At 45.1% G+C, this 16,521-nt stretch overlaps 1 protein-coding gene across 1 annotated transcript in view; it reads left to right on the plus strand.

Annotated features, from left to right (window-relative positions):
• Positions 1-1,235: 1,235 nt before the first annotated feature.
• CALM3 (calmodulin 3) overlaps positions 1,236-16,521 on the plus strand; it is a 36,352-nt gene continuing 21,066 nt past the window's right edge. Inside the window, exons 1-5 of the mRNA XM_033954581.1 lie at positions 1,236-1,433; positions 9,687-9,717; positions 9,874-10,017; positions 10,350-10,456; positions 11,138-11,273. Of these exons, the coding sequence (XP_033810472.1) occupies positions 1,431-1,433; positions 9,687-9,717; positions 9,874-10,017; positions 10,350-10,456; positions 11,138-11,273 (421 nt within the window). The 5' untranslated portion in view covers positions 1,236-1,430. The remainder of the gene's footprint in view (positions 1,434-9,686; positions 9,718-9,873; positions 10,018-10,349; positions 10,457-11,137; positions 11,274-16,521) is intronic.

A 16,521-nucleotide genomic window follows, 5' to 3' on the forward strand; every position in this document is an offset into this window, starting at 1 on the left:
AAACGGGGAAGGGGGGATGTCAAGTTGCAGCAGGTGACAAGTGACTTGAATCTGATGATGATGATGTTGCTCCACATACGCTGGTTCCGTTTTCCACAATATTAGAAAATTCTTAATACTGTAACTTAAAAGAAATAAATATAATAATAATTGCAACTGTATTTGAGGTACATATGAAATTAGTGTTGTGGATAAAATTTTTATGACGTGCTGACAAAAAACATGCTATACCACAAATCCCCAGATTTTGATAATTTGGGAGAAAAATACCCAGAAACCCAGGCGACCTTCCCAAAATCCAGATCTGGTGGAAAAAACCCCCAGGCAACACCGATGGAAGGGGAACTAAAATGGGTGAAAAGTGGGGTGGGAAGGGCGGTGGGGTACAGGCAGGGCTGAGATGGGCCAGGAGTGGGGGGGTCATGCGATCAGTATCTTTCAAACCCCCCCCCCCCCCCCGGAGAACCCTTTTGAACATCGGAGGCACAGCGGTTTAAGGAGCCTTACTACCAACGAAAAACATTTGAGCATTCAGGCACAGTCAAACTGATAAGTCATATGACCACCCGGGAGGTTTCAGCTCCAGGACCAAACGACCACAGGGAGAATAAACTATGGACTTCCATAATGTCAAAACCCATCCTGCCTGATAGCGTGCTTAAAACCTTTTCCAGAGCGAGGCTTGCAACGCATATGGGCCCTCCATCGTCCGTACCATTCATAACCATTAACGTCATGACGTTGCCACACACCTTAGACATTTCACCTTGGTCCAGGTACATATAGTTCCAACATGAATCGCTATTCGTGCACTTAACAAAAATACATATTCTTTCATACACTTTGTAAGTTTCGTATGAATTTAACAAATGCACAAATTTCACTATAAATCAATGCGTAGGGTGCATTTTCTTTAAGTTAATATGTTAAAAATGTACGGTTCCCTGACAAACAGTATGGTACAGTCCAATATTTTACGCATTGCAGGTAAGGTTCGGCCAACCAAAAAGGAGCTTTTATAGCGCCAAGCCGATACAGCCTATCGTAGCTGAGTATACATGAAGAAAAGAGGCGGGATCTGTTGCTATGTAAAATACCAGAGCTAACTATGTTCGTCCGCTAAGACTGGGTAAAGAAAAAAGTGCCGAATAAAGAGGGGTTTAATTTTTCTACTTCAATCGCCCATTTAAGCTGCCTTCAGCTTGAAAGTCGCTGGTGAAACATGGGAAATAAAATGGTAGCCAGAGATTGGAGAGGAGAGGGAGGGAAAAGCAGCGGAGGACTGTGCTAAGGTCAGCGCAAGGGGCGTGGCTCTGAGAAAGAGGCGGGAGGACCCTCAGTGTAACCGGGAGACGGTGACGCGGTTTAGCAGCGGAAACTAGAGTCGAAGACTATCGAAGTCCCCGCCCCGGCCACCAGCACCCTGCAGCATGGTAAGAAAGGCTGGGGATATAGAAAGGTAGCAGAGCAAAGGCGATGCTGCCTTGTACTCCTGCGTTATGTGCTTGGGGGATGGGCGTTGTCTTGTCACGCCTGGTTGGTTACCGAGGCGATGGGGGGGGGGGGGGGGGTTGGAAAACAGTATCTCGTTTTTGCCACTGGTTGGTGGTGGTGGTGGCGGCGGCGGAGATGAAGTAATGTTTCATTGTTGATCTGTGGCTGGTGGGAGAAGTAATATCTCATGCCACCCTCCACCACCATCCGTTTGATTGTGGGGCGGGAGAAGAGAGTGAGGTCTCATTGTTGCCCCTTGGTTGGGGAGGGAGTAGGAGGAAGGTGGAGAAAAGAAACATGCTTTTTACCCCAGGTGGGGGTGTAAGGTCTTATTGTTGCCCACTGGTTGGGGGGGGGGGAGGGAGGGAGTAACATCTCGTACCTGTCTTTAGAGAGTGGAAAGAGAAGAGAAACATATTTTTGTTGCCCTATGGTTGATGGGGCAGGGAGAGAGGAGAAGAAATACCTTTGTTGCCCCCTGGTAGTGGGAGGGAGAGAGAGAGTGACATCTCATTGTTGCCCCCTTGTGGAGGGGTTAGATTAGAGGCCGAGGGGGAGAGAGTGACATCTTGTTGCCCCCTTAGAGTGGGGACTGAGGGAGAAAGTAGTGTCTTGTTGCCCCCTGGGGGTGGGGGCTGAGGGTGAGAGAGTGACATCTCATTGTTGCCCCCTTGTGGAGGGGTTAGATTAGAGGCCGAGGGGGAGAGAGTGACATCTTGTTGCCCCCTTAGAGTGGGGACTGAGGGAGAAAGTAGTGTCTTGTTGCCCCCTGGGGGTGGGGGCTGAGGGTGAGAGAGTGACATCTCATTGTTGCCCCCTTGTGGAGGGGTTAGATTAGAGGCCGAGGGGTTGAGAGTGACATCTTGTTGCCCCCTTAGAGTGGGGACTGAGGGAGAAAGTGGTGTCTTGTTGCCCCCTGGGGGTGGGGGCAGAGGGTGAGAGAGTGACATCTCATTGTTGCCCCCTGGGGTGGGCGCTGAGGGAGAGAAACAGTAGTAGGTGTTTCTCTCGATAATAATAATTTCTATAGCGCTACTAGACATATGCAGGGCTGTACATCAAAAACATAAAAGAGACAATCCTTGCTCAAAAGAGCTTACTATCCAGTCAAGACACTGGGCAAGAAGGTGCATCTATACACAGTGCTTAGGTAGGGGAATTACAGAGGGAATGATAACAGATATTGGTGCTTAGAAGATGGGTTGAAGTTTGGAATTGAAAGCATCTTCAGAGAAGTGGACTTTGAGTCTGAATTTGAATACTGCCAGAAATGGAACTTGACATACCCAGTCAGGCAGTTTGTTCCAGGTATATGGTGCACCAAAGTAGAAGGTATGGAGTCTGGAGTTGGCTGTAGAGGAGAAGGGTACAAATAAGAGAGATGTATCCGATGTGTGGTGTGGTGTGGTGGTGTGTGCCGGAGGGGGAGGAGTGTAGGGAGAAATAAGAGGGAGAAATACTGAGGAGCTGCAGAGTGAATACATTTGTAGGTCAGTAAGAGGAGTTTGACTTTGACTTTGAACTGTATGCAGAAATGGATAAGGAGCCAATATAGTGACTTAAAGAGAGAGGTAATGTGGGCATAGTGACATTGGTGGAATATAAGACGTACAGCAGAGTTATGAACAGATTGAAGGGGAGAGAGATTATCAGCAGGCCAGTGAGAAGCAGTTGCAGTAGTCTAGGTGAGAGGTGTTGATGGTCTTGGCAGTGCACTCAGAAGGGAAGGGTCTGATTTTAATGATATTGTAGAGAAAGAAATGACATGTTTTGGCAGTCTGTGGATATGTGAAGAGAAGAAGAGATGAGTCAAAGATTACCCCAAGGTTGTGAGGGTAATAGGGGAAGAGGAGAGACTGGTTTAGGTGGAAAGATAAGGAGCTCAGTCTTGGCCATATTTAATTTTAGATGGTGGGGAGACATCTAGGTAGTGATGTCAGACAAGCAAGTTGAAAGTCAGAATTGAATGTCTATTGAGATTTCGGGTGTAGAGAGAGAAAGATCTGTTAAGCTATCACATAGAGATTGGAGCACCAAGAGAAGAAGTGTAGATATAAAAAAGTGGGCCCAGGACAGAGCCCTGAGGTACACTGAGTGACAGTGGAATGTTGGTGGAGGAGGGTCCACTACAGCATATGCCATAGATGCGATGGGAAAGATAGGAAGAAAACCATTCTGTCAGAGCCCTGAAATCTAAGCGAAGATAGCATATCAATGATTAGGTGGTGATTTACCACCTCAAAAGCTGCAGCTAGATCAAAAAGGATGAGGACGAAGCAGAGGCCTTTGGATTTGACCAGGAGACTTTTGTAAGGACAGTTTCTGTAGAATGAAGAAGGCAAAAGTCCAATTGAAGTGGGTCAAAGATAGCTTGAGATGAAAGAAAGTCAAGACAACTGCAGTGAACAGCACGTTCAAGTAGCTTGGATAAGAAGGTGAGGAGGAAGACAGGATGATAGTTGGAAGGGCAGGTTTGGTTCTGCAGAGGTTTTTTTTGAGGAAGAGTGTAACAAAAGCATGTTTGAAGGCCGTTGGCACAGTTGCGGTGGAGAGAGACAATAGGAGAAAGAGTGGTAAGTAAATGGGTGGGGATGGAATTGGAGAAACAGGTGGTAAGTTTGGAGGAGGAAAGAAAATGTGCAGTTTCCTCCTCAGTAATTTCAGGAAAGGAAGATAAGATGGCAAGGAATGAGGGGAGTTGGTAGTGTGGGCTGGGGGATGTGGTTCAGTTGAGATTCAATTGTGAACCTTGGTGTAGAAGGACTCAGCCATAGTCTGGGGGAGAGTGATGGAGGGATTGGAGGTGGAGGAACCTTGAGTAAGGAGTTAAGTGTGGCAAAAAGATGGGGAGGGTTGGAGCAGAGTCAGGTGCGTGTAGTAATTTTGTTTGGCAAATGAGGTCAGGAGGAATTTGAATGAAGTCCTGCATGAGTACAGGTTTTGATCCAGAGCTGTTTAGCAGACCTGGCACAGGAGTGTAAGTAGTGGATTTTAAAGTTTAATCAGGGCTGGGGTTTACAGAGAGTGGGGTAGGGGTAGTGAAGGTATTTAGAACAGAGGAAAGAGTGGTGGTTGTGGTTGAGGGAGAGAGTGTAACATCTCATTGTTGCCCCCAATGTGCAGCCAAAAAAGCAAACAAGATGCTAGGAATTATTTTTAAAAAGGAATGGTTAACAAGACTAAGAATGTTATAATGTCTCTGTATCGCTCTATGGTGCGACCTCATCTGGAGTATTGCATTCTATTCTGGTCTCCTTATCTCAGATATAGCAGCACTAGAAAAGGTTCAAAGAAGAGTGACCAAGATGATAAAGGGAATGGAATTGCCTCTCTTATGAGGAAAGACTAAAAAGGTTAGGGCTCTTCAGCTTGGAAAAGAGACAGCTGAGGGGAGATATAATTGAAGTCAACAAAATCCTGAGTGGAGTAGAACGGGTACAAGTGGATCGATTTTTCACTCCGTCAAAAATTACAAAGAATAGGGGACACTCGATGAAGTTACAGGGAAATACTTTTAAAACCAATGGGAGGAAATATTTTTTCACTCGGAGAATAGTTTAAGCTCTGAAACGTGTTGCCAGAGGTTGTGGTAAGAGCAGATAGCGTAGCTAGTTTTAAGAAGGGTTTAGACAATTTCCTGGAGGAAAAATCCATAGTCTGTTATTGAGAAAGACATGGGGCAAGCCACTGCTTGCTCTGGATTGGTAGTGTGGAATGTTGCTACTCTTTGGGTTTGGCCAGGTACTAGTGATCTGGATTGGCCACCGTGAGAATGGGCTACTGGGCTTGATGGACCATTGGTCTGACCCGGTAAGGCCATTATTATGTTCTTATGGTGATGGTGTGGGGGGTAAGGGAGAGAGAGAATAACATCTTATTGTTACCCCTGGGAGAGGGTAGATTGAAGGATATAGTATAATCTCGTTATAACGGACTCTCTTATAATGGAACCTCGCCTATAGCGGACGAGGTCCGCTGGTCCTGGCCAAGTGCCTTTATAAACATGCAGAAAATCATCGCATATAGCGGACTTTCAGATATAACGGACAACCAATTTGGTCCCTAGAGCCGCATTTGGCTATAACAGACATGCAGGCTCTGCCTGTAAGGCACGTGGCATGCTGGTGATATAGTATCAAAATGCAGCCCAGAAAAAAAATGACACAGTACAGTGTTCTGGCTTGCAATCTTTTCGTGCCACACCAATGTTTTGTTGAGTTTTGTTATTGATGTTGCTGATATGCTTGTGCAGTGACTGTTGTTCATTGATTGTACATTGTTTCAAATTGCCCTAAATAAAGTTTTTAAAAAAATGCAACTCTGGATATAACGGACTGTTTTCCAGGTCCCTTGAAGTCCGTTATAATGAGGTTGTACTGTAGTAGAACATTTGTGTTGCCTCTGGTTGGTTTTAAGATGGTATTTGTGGTTGCTGTTCCTTATTGATTGATTCCTTGATAGTGGGCAATATACTTGCTACCCCCCTTCACATTTAATTGGGGAGCATCTTACCATTGGTCCCTAGATAGTTTTTTTTTTTTATATCCACTCAACTCTGAGGCCTGCGAGTCCATGGTTTTTGTCCCCGTGGGTTGAGATTTCATCATTTCTGCTCTCGGGTAACAGAGGTGTTTTCATTTCTATCTTTGTGATTTGAGTTAGGGTTAGTCTTGCTTCTACCACTGATGCAGTATCCTGGGGTAATGTCTTGATGCTTATCCTACATATTTGTGTTAGTCTAGTCTGTTCTCATCATTTGCTTATTCTGAATGCACAATTTTGGATATCCATGGTTGCATCTATTGTGATCAATATTCCTCATTTGCGCTGCTGTTTCATGGACCTGCTCTAAAAAAACAAAACAGGTTTCATTGCTTTTATTTTCAATTTGCATCTGGCGTTCGCTTCCACTTATGGCCCCCAAGTATCCAGAGAGTGAATTACAAGCATCTATGGTACTGTCCCATGTAGGAACCTACCGTATTTTTCGCTCCATAAGATTTACAGTAGGAAAACAAGAAAAAAAAAATTCTGAACCAAATTGTGTACTAATATATACCAGGCTCTGCACCCAACCCCACATTCCTTGCCAGGCTCAGCACCCTGTCCCCTTCCCTGCGACAAACAGTTACAAACAGTAAAAGGAAAATAGAGCGACATTTCTTCTAAGACATTCCAATAGTATCTTTTCTACAAGATTAAAGTCCTATGTGAACTTCCCTACATTCCTTGAGTTTGTCAACAACCACTATTTCTGTCACTTTTCTTCAGTTCCTTTTCTTCACTTAGCTCCATTCTCTTCAGTGATCACCATTTCCAGATTAGCCAGATTAAGAATTGAAGCTGTCTCCCTTCCTCTCAATACCCTTTCTTCAGCTCTGCAATATAGTGCATTATGGTCCTTGTGATCCTGCTGTAGCCAACAGCAAAAGAAAGAGAAAATCGATAGTGGCAGGAAGTCAAATAGTCTGAGTTTATTTGGCATCAACAACCATCCTTCCAAGTTTATTCATGTTTACACAGCGTTTGAAATGGCAAAATTAACTGCTGAATTGTTGACTAATTTAAAAAGAAGACAGCTTGTGAAGCACTAATATTTGACTAGCAAATTTAATGTGCTTCAGTTTAAATGTATTACCTCCTTTAACCTCTTAGGACTTTCTCATCAGGTAGTAAGGAGTACACAGTAACCATCTCAGAGTAAAGCATAATAATCTCAGTTTATTTAAAAACCTCTCTAATGCATATTTTGCATAAGAGCTGCAGGCTACGGTCTGGGTGCTTGGGGCAGGCACAGCCTTTCAGCCCGGGAGCCTCCGCCTCCCTGTCCCACCCTCGCCGTTCCCGGTTTGACTACCTCGGCCAGCGTGGGCAGGCTGGAGGCACCCCCCGGCACGGTGCTAACTTTGCGGCAGAGGGGGGCATGGCACCTGTGTCTCCACAGCCAGAGAATGAAGGGGCTGCTGGCTGCAGCCCAGGTCTATGCTAGTTGCTGGACTGCAGCCTCTTCATGATGTCGGGGCCAGCGGCGCACAAGCGCTCTCACGAGAACTGACGGCATGCAGGACTGCGCTTGTGTGCCGCTGGCCCCGAAATCATGAGGAGGCTGTTGTCTATCGACTAGCACAAGCGGAAGTGGCGCACAATCAAGAAGTGGCCAGGAATGGCCACCAGCACTCCATGATCCGCTCATCGGAGACGACGCCTGACTCTGGACCGGTTTTGGAAGGAGGATTCGGAATGGAGGAAACCATGTCAGACTCTGGCTCCAATCCAGCTTGCAGAAGTTGTGCGAGCATAGCAGGAGCATGAAGGGCTCCTCCAAGAGGCAGAGGCACACGGTGCAGGTGAGGCTTGCCTCCATGGCCCCCGGGCGAACTCAAGGCAAACCGACAAGGAAATAACTCCTCACACTTCAGTCATCTCAAAACCAAATCAGCCAGCGCCGCTGCTTGCTGTTCTTCGGAGGAAAAGGAGTTGGCGGATAAGCGCGAGAGCATTTTTATAAAGGTACCGGGCGGGCAGAGGTGTTTAAAAAAAAAAAATTGTATTCGTTCCATAAGACACATCTACTTTTTGACCCACTTTTTTTGGGGAAAAAAGTGCGTCTATGGAGCGAAAAATATGGTAACTATTTTCTCAACAGGATCACACTTTCCGTGATTTTGAGGTGCAATGTGTACTGCTGGAACCTATGTTTCGTTATTTGCAATTTTATGGTAGGAACTGTACTGCCATGAATAATGAAAACAGACTGTATTGGGGACTGGAAGTATCTTTTTGCTGTTTCTGTTTGATTTGGAAGTACAGTATTTAATCTTTCTTCCTAGTTGATTTGTGGAGAGGATTTTCTCATTGTAATTGATTGGGGGAGAGGTTTTGCAGGGATATTTTCAATGCATTTATTTTGGGGTGCTATTTTTAGAGCTGCCTTTTAGTAGGTGCTGAAGTAATGTGGGAGGCTTAGATTTTCTGTTTTGGTCCAAAATGTACTGTATATATGCAAATATAAATCAAGGTAATCTTCTCCCCCCTAAAAAAGGGGGAGAGGACAAATTGACTCATATAAACTGAGGTTAGTTCCCTAATGCAGCTCTTTTACCTACAGGTCCACTTATGCCTATGCTTATGCCAGCTATAGAAATAATTAGTAGTAGTTTCAAGCCTGTTCTTGATTGAAGAGATTAGTGAGCAAGAAGTTAAATAGGACACTTTCTTGGTAGATGGGTTCAGTGACTCGTTGCAATTTTCAAGAGAAGTTCTAGAAAAAATTAAAGATAAAACCAGACTATATAAGGCAGAATGCAAACTTGGGAGTCTTGAGCCACATGTTACATACAACCTTGCAGGGATAAAGAAAGGACAGATTATTCCTGTATCACAGATATGAGGCCCTTGAAGAAGGTGATAAGAGAAACTTTAGGTATGGTGTATTTTGCATAGGCTCACCTTCATAAGTCATAACAAACTATCCCTTTTTGAGAGACTATGGCAAGTTTTTCCAAATAGAAAAGGAACACTGAACATGGTTTGATTTGGGTGTGGGGGAATTGTATGGATGTGGTAGAGCCTGCTGTTCAGATTCTACTCACAATTATTGTACTTGTTAGAAGTGGAGTACATTATTTATGCACTTATCTGTCTAAACATACTGCCAGCGATCCTCTGTGTTGGGCCAGTGAGGAGCCTTGAGCATCTGCGCAAGCTCAAAGCTTGCTGGTTCCCATCCTCTCCTCAAGGCCCCACACCTTCTCAGATGCTTAAGGCCCCTCACTGGCCCATTATGGAGGATTGCTGGCAGTATGTTTAGGCAAGTTAGTTGGATGCCAGTCCAGAGGTGAATCTCAGTGTGAGAGCAGCACTGGTGAGTGGGGGTTCGGAGTTTGGTCCTGGTGTATAACAGTAGTGCTGGCCATCTTGGAACGAGAGGAGTGGGGGGGCAGCAATGTGCCAGTGGTCAGAGGAAGGAGGTGAGGAGGGACATCGGTGCACTGATGGTCACTGGAGGAGAAGAGGGATAGCAGTGTGCCAGTCAATGGGGGTAGGGGTGGGAGAGGACTCAAATATAAACTGAGACCCCAGTTTTTGGGCCACTTATTTTGGCCCAAAAATCTGTTTATATTTGAGTATATATAGTATGTTTATTGTAAATCTAATGGATGATTTGATTTGTCTTCCTTCTGCATTTCCAGGCTGACCAACTTACAGAGGAACAAATTGCAGGTGAGTCTCAGTAATATTGTACCTTTCTCATCTACCCATACCACAATGATATAATCCAAGCACCCACTACCTCCTGATACCAGGCATTGTTGTGAGATGACCACGCAGAAGAGATGTTTGGCTTGCATCTCCATTACCTGCAGTTTTCTCTTTCAGAATTCAAGGAGGCCTTCTCCCTCTTTGACAAGGATGGAGATGGCACCATTACCACCAAGGAGTTGGGGACTGTCATGCGCTCACTGGGGCAGAACCCTACAGAAGCTGAGCTTCAGGACATGATCAATGAGGTTGATGCTGATGGTAGGTTTTGGGTAAATCTTGGAAGGGGGTTGGTTGGTGGCACATGCTGTTCTTCTTAGATTAGTTTTTGGCAATTGAAAGATTTCCTGGAGATTTATTCTTTTAATGTTATTGGATGATAGAGATTTGGAGAGCTGGGTGTTGTGTGGGACACATGGTTTGTAGCAGATGAAATGATACAGAAATAGAGCCGAGGTGGTCATTTTGAAGTTAAAAAGAAACCTGTTATGAAGTAATGTTAGAATTCTAATGGGCTTCAGATTGCAGTCTTCACCCCCCCCTACCACACACACCCCAGACACCCTGAATTTTATTTTTCTTTTGCTTTCCAGGAAATGGGACGATTGATTTCCCGGAGTTCTTGACCATGATGGCAAGGAAGATGAAGGACACAGATAGTGAAGAAGAGATTCGTGAGGCCTTCCGTGTATTTGATAAGGTCAATTTTAGTGGAAGGAAAAACAAAAGGGGAAGAGGTTAGACTTATTCAGCAAGTTTATACACAGGGAGTTAATGGATTTAAAACACTTTATGGAGAAAAGGATGACATTTAGTTGGTTTGGGTTTTTTTCTTTTCTCACTTTTTCTTTTTCCTTAATAGTGCCCAGAGCAGTCTAAATTCCTAAATTAAAGAAGACCTTTTCTAAATCTGCTGTTTGCATAGTTAACTAAGACCTATCCACTTATGCACATTATTCTGCAACTATAGGCGTCACCTTTTCCCACTACTTTCTAAACACTTTTTTTCTACCATAGCAAGGACAGTTTGCCATCCTACTGTGCATAGAACAGAGCAAATAGTAAAAAAAGAATGCTGGTAGTTAATGAAAGGTTGACTCAAGCACCCCTCTGGTACTTTAATTTAATTCATTCCTGGCTCTTCATTTTGCTGAAGGCTGGAATGGAATTGGATGAAGTCTGGCAATACTGCCTTTCTAATGCCAAATGGTGCTCAAATCTTATGCAGATTTCAGATGGGCACTGAACCAAAATCCAGTGCTGCATCTTTGTATAGCAGCCACTTACAGGGGAAGAGACATAGTAAGCAGCAGGCTGTTTGGTTTTGAGAAGCATAGCACATGACCTGAGACTTTTGTGTTTTTACCCCTTGGTCTGATAGGATGGGAATGGGTACATTAGCGCAGCAGAACTACGCCATGTCATGACGAACTTGGGTGAGAAACTGACAGATGAGGAGGTGGACGAGATGATCCGTGAAGCAGACATTGATGGAGATGGGCAGGTCAACTATGAAGGTAAGTCCCTCTGCATAGCACTATTTAGTGGTAGGGGGTAGAGAAGCAGAAATAAATTTTGACTTTGAGCTATCTTGGATACATAGTTCTTTTCTTTAGATGAAAATTGTAATTTCCCGTCTGCATGATCTGAATGTAACTGACACAGCTACTCCAAAAGAATGGCCCAAAAATGGGTGTGTCAGTTTATATTTGGGTCCTCAAGTCTGCGCTCCCCGTTGCAGGCCTCCCACGGACCTGCCTTAAGCCCTGGTGGTCCATTGGTGAGCTGGGACAGGAGCAATCCTTCCTGTGTCCTGTCCCAGCCAACTGTTAACCAGTTCGCCTCCCAGACCCCTCTTCAACATACCTTTTGAACCCTGGTGGTCTAACAGTAAAGCGGGGCAGGAGCAAATCAGAAATGGCTGCGCATATTCCTGAGACAGTCTTGTGGGAACTTGTGCAACCATTTCTGATTGCATGGGGAGGAGCAAAGAAAAATCATTTATGCCCTGCTTCACTGCTAGACCACCAGGGTGAGAGGTGAAGCGGGGTTAATTCTCGTGAGAATTCGCAGGAACCATTAAGGAAGCCGCTCAGCACTGAGCAGCAGCGCATAATCGCATGCCTGCTCGTGCTCCTTCTCAGCGGCCGAAGACACTACAGCCAGTTAACAGTGGGGCAGGAACTTGGAAAGTTAGCTCCTGCATGCTGCACCTACACCGACGATCAGTAGAGATATAAGCCTGAGTCTAGGACAGGGAGGGCAGCAGGGTGAACGGTGGCGGCGGCCTGTAAATATTTTGGAAGGGGGTGTATTGGCTCAAATATAAACCGGGACCCCCATTTTTGGGCCAATTTTTTGACCCAAAAATCCCAGTTTATATTCGAGTATATACAGTAAGTTTCTGCTTGAGTTAATGGAGGGTGAAATGCTTCTCCCTTGGATTCTGCCTAAGACCTTGGGCAAGACAAGATGAGTCCTGGCTCTTTTGTTTCTTGACCTGCTCATCTAACCACTAAATTGCTCTTTAGTAACAGTAAAATGCTTCCACATATTGATCGAGGACATTTGCTAGATGTAATTTACTTAGATTTCAGCAAAGCCTTTGATACAGTTCCTCATAGGAGGCTCTTGAACAAGCTTGAAGGGCTGAAGTTAGGACCCAAAGTGGTGAACTGGATTAGAAACTGGTTGTCGGACAGATGCCAGAGGGTGGTGGTTAATGGAAGTCGCTCGGATTAAGGAAAGGTGAGTAGTGGAGTCCCTCGGGGTTCGGTGCTGGGGCCGATCCTGTTCAATATGTTGTGAGTGACATTGCTGAAGGGTTAGAAGAAAAAGTTTGCCTTTTTGCGGATGATACCAAGAATTGTAACAGAGTAGACACTAAGGAGGGAGTGGAAAATATGAAAAAGAATCTGCAAAAGTTAGTGGAATGGTCTAATATCTGGCAACTAAATTTCAATGCAAAGAAATGCAGAGTAATGTATTTGGGGCTTAATAATTGGAAGAAACCGTATATGCTGGGAGGTGAGAGGCTGATATGCATGAACAGGGAGAGGGACCTTGGAGTGATAGTGTCTGAATATCTAAAGGCGAAAAAACTGTGTGACAAGGCGGTGGCTGCTGCCAGAAGGATGCTGGGCTGTATAAAGAGAGGCGTAGCCAGTAGAAGGAAGAAGGTGTTGATGCCCCCTGTACAGGTCATTGGTGAGGCCCCACTTGGACTATTGTGTTCTGTTTTGGGGAACGTATCTGGTGAAGGACACACAAAGGCTTTAAGCGGTCTAGAGGAGGGCGACTAAAATGATAGGAGGTTTGCGACAAAAGACGTATGAGGAGAGACTGGAAGCCCTGAATATGTATACTTAGAGCAGGGATCTCAAAGTCCCTCATTGAGGGCCGCAATCCAGTCAGGATTTCCCCAATGAATATGCATTTAAAGTAGTGCATGCACATAGATCTCATGCATATTCATTGGGGAAATCCTGAAAACCCGACTGGATTGCGGCCCTCAAGGAGGGACAGGGGGGATATGATTCAGACGTTCAAATACCTGAAAGGTATTAATGTAGAACAAAATCTTTTCCAGAGAAAGGAAAATGGTAAAACCAGAGGACATAATTTGAGGTTGAGGGGTAGGAGACTCAAGAGCAATGTAAGGAAATTCTTCTTTACGGAGAGGGTGGTGGATGCCTGGATTGCGCTCCCAAGAGAGGTGGTGGAGATGAAAATGGTGATGGAGTTCAAAAAAGCATGGGATGAACACAGAGGATCTAGAATCAGAAAATAATAGTAAATATTGAAGAACTAAGGCCAGTACTGGGCAGATTTGCACGGTCTTGTCTGTATATGGCCGTTTAGTAGAGGATGGGCTGGGGAGGTCTTCAGTGGCTGGGAGGGTGTAGATCAAAGGTTTCAAAGTCCCTCCTTGAGGGCCGCAATCCAGTTAAGTTTTCAGGATTTCCCCAATGAATATGCATTGAAAGCAGTGCATGCGCATAGATCTCATGCATATTCATTGGGGAAATCCTGAAAACCCAACTGGATTGCGGCCCTCTAGGAGGGACTTTGAGACCCCTGATGTAGATGGATTGGAGTGAGCTTTGATGGAGACTTCAGTAGTTGGAACCTAAGAACAGAACCGGGCAGAGCTTTGGATTCTTGCCCAGAAGTAGCTAAGAAGAAGAAGAAAAAAAAAATTTAATTGATTCTGGTTGGGCAGACTGGATGGACCATTCGGGCCTTTATCTGCCATCATCTACCTATGTTATGTTTTAGATCTTAGATTTAGACAGTGGTCTCAAACTCAAACCCTTTGCAGGGCCACATTTTGGATTTGTAAGTACTTGGAGGGCCGCAGAAAAAAATAGTTAATGTCTTATTAAAGAAACTAGTCTTTAAGCCCATTAGAATAGTTGTGTTAGAATAGTTGTGTGTGTGTGTGTCTGTCTGTCTGTCTTTCTCTCTCTCTCCTTGGCTACTTTCTGTCTGTTTTCCTGTCTTTCCTCAGCTGTCCACCACCACCCCTTGCCTGCTCCCTGTCCAGCAGTAGCCCTTCTTCCTTTCGTTTACCTCCCCCATGTCCAGCAGCACCCCTTCCCTGCTCCCCCTGTCCACCAATAGGCCTTCTCCCTTCCTTTTACCTACCCCACTGTCCAGCAGCCGTCCTTCTCCCTTCCTTTTACCCCCCCCCAGTCCAGCAGCACCTCTTACCTGATCTCCCTGTCCAGCAGTAGGCCCTCTCCCTTCCTTTTACACCCCCCCCCCCGTCCAACAGTAGGCCTTCTCCTTTCCCTGCTCCCCTGTCCAGCATCCGCGAGCCCGGGGAGCATTGGAGCTTTTGCTAGTTAAATGCCCGATGGCTGCTGCATTTACTGGTCGGGGGGTGAGAAGAAGCATCCTGGCAGTGCAGGAGTCAAACCGCCGCTGAAATCGCGTTGCAAGCTGCCCCACGCGCCAGAAATAGAATTCGGCACAAGGACATAGCAAGTTGGCAGGGATCACAAAACCCTAAGTGTGCATGCGCGCTTAGGGTTTTATTATCGAGGATAACAATTTTGCATGAGGTAAAACTCTTTATTGTTTATAAATCTTTCCTTTAACTGTTAAAGGAAAGATTTATAAATTATAAAGAGTTTCTTTAATAAGACATTAACTATTTTTTCTGCGGCAGCCCTCACAGTTAAAGTTTAACATCTTTCTTTGTCAAAACGGACACATTTCAATCACTATATTGAAAATAAAATAATTTTCCCTACCTTTGTATTCTGGTGACTTTATTTTTCTGTGCTTTTAACCGTTTCCAGTGCCTTCTTGTCCATTGACTGTTTTTCTCTCTGTCATCACTTTCTGCCTTACATCCATCTTTGCCATTAACTTAAATTAACATTCAATTTTTCTGCTTTCTTCTCAAAATCTACTTTTCCATGTCTTACTTTCCCTTCCTATCTCTCTCTCCTTCCCTCCCTATTTTCATGGTTTGACATCTCTCTCCTTCTCCCCCAGTGTAACATTTCTCTTTCCCTTCTTCCCCCTGCAGCCCATCCCCCTTTTCTTCCTCCTTTCTGGCCCCCCTCCCAGTCCAACATTTCTTCCTCCTTTCTACCAGTCCAGCATTTTTTTTTCTCTCTTCCTCCTGCATGCTTCTTCTCTGGTCCTCCTTCCCTCCCCCAACCAACAACCAACATCTCACCCTCCAAGAGTCCAGCTTTTCATTCTCTGCCCTCTCCCCCTTCCCCAGTGTAACATTTCTCCTTCCCTCCTTTCTGTCCTCCCCATTCATCTCGCCCTCGGAAAATTGCGAGCCATGGAATCGAGGGTGAAATACTCACTGGCTGGATCATAGGAAACAGAGAGTGGGGGGTAAATGGACAATACTCGGACTGGAAGAGCGTCACCAGTGGGGTGCCACAGGGCTCGGTGCTTGGACCCGTGCTCTTCAACATGTTTATATAAACATGTTTATATAAACAAATTTAATCACCTCACTCGTCGTACCAATGTCTAGATCATTTATATAAATGATCATTTATATAAATGATCTAGACATTGGTACGACGAGTGAGGTGATTAAATTTGCGGATGATACGAAGTTATTCAGAGTAGTGAAGAAAAGGGGGGATTGCGAAGATCTTCAATGTGACATAATCAGGCTCAAGGATGGGCATCAACATGGCAGATGAAGTTCAAAGTGGATAAGTGCAAAGTGATGCATGTAGGTAACAAAAATCTCATGCACGAATACAGGATGTCCAGGACAGTACTTGGAGAGACTTCCCAGGAAAGAGACTTGGGAGTTATGATCGACAAGTTGATGAAGCCATTCATGCAATGTGTGGCAGCGGCGAAAAGGGCAAACAGAATGCTTGGAATGATAAAGAAGGGGACCATAAACAGTTTGGAGAAGGTTATCATGCCCTCACCTGGAGTACTGCATCCAGCACTGGTTGCCGTACATGAAGAAGCACACTGTACTACTCGAAAGGGTCCAGAGAAGAGCAACTAAGATGGTTAAGGGGCTGGACGAGTTGCTGTACAGTGAAAGATTAGAGATACTGGGCATTTTCTCCCTCGAACAGAGGAGATTGAAAGGGGACATGATCGAAACATTTAAGGTACAGAAGGGAATAGACTTAGTAGATAAGGACAGGTTGTTCACCCTCTCCAAGGTAGGGAGAACGAGAGGGCACTCTCTAAAATTGAAAGGGGATAGATTCCGTACGAACGTAAGGAAGTTCTTCTTCACTCAGAGTGGTAGAAAACTGG

The sequence above is a fragment of the Geotrypetes seraphini genome, chromosome 8, assembly GCF_902459505.1.
Source record: "Geotrypetes seraphini chromosome 8, aGeoSer1.1, whole genome shotgun sequence".
Taxonomy (NCBI): Eukaryota; Metazoa; Chordata; class Amphibia; order Gymnophiona; family Dermophiidae; genus Geotrypetes; species Geotrypetes seraphini.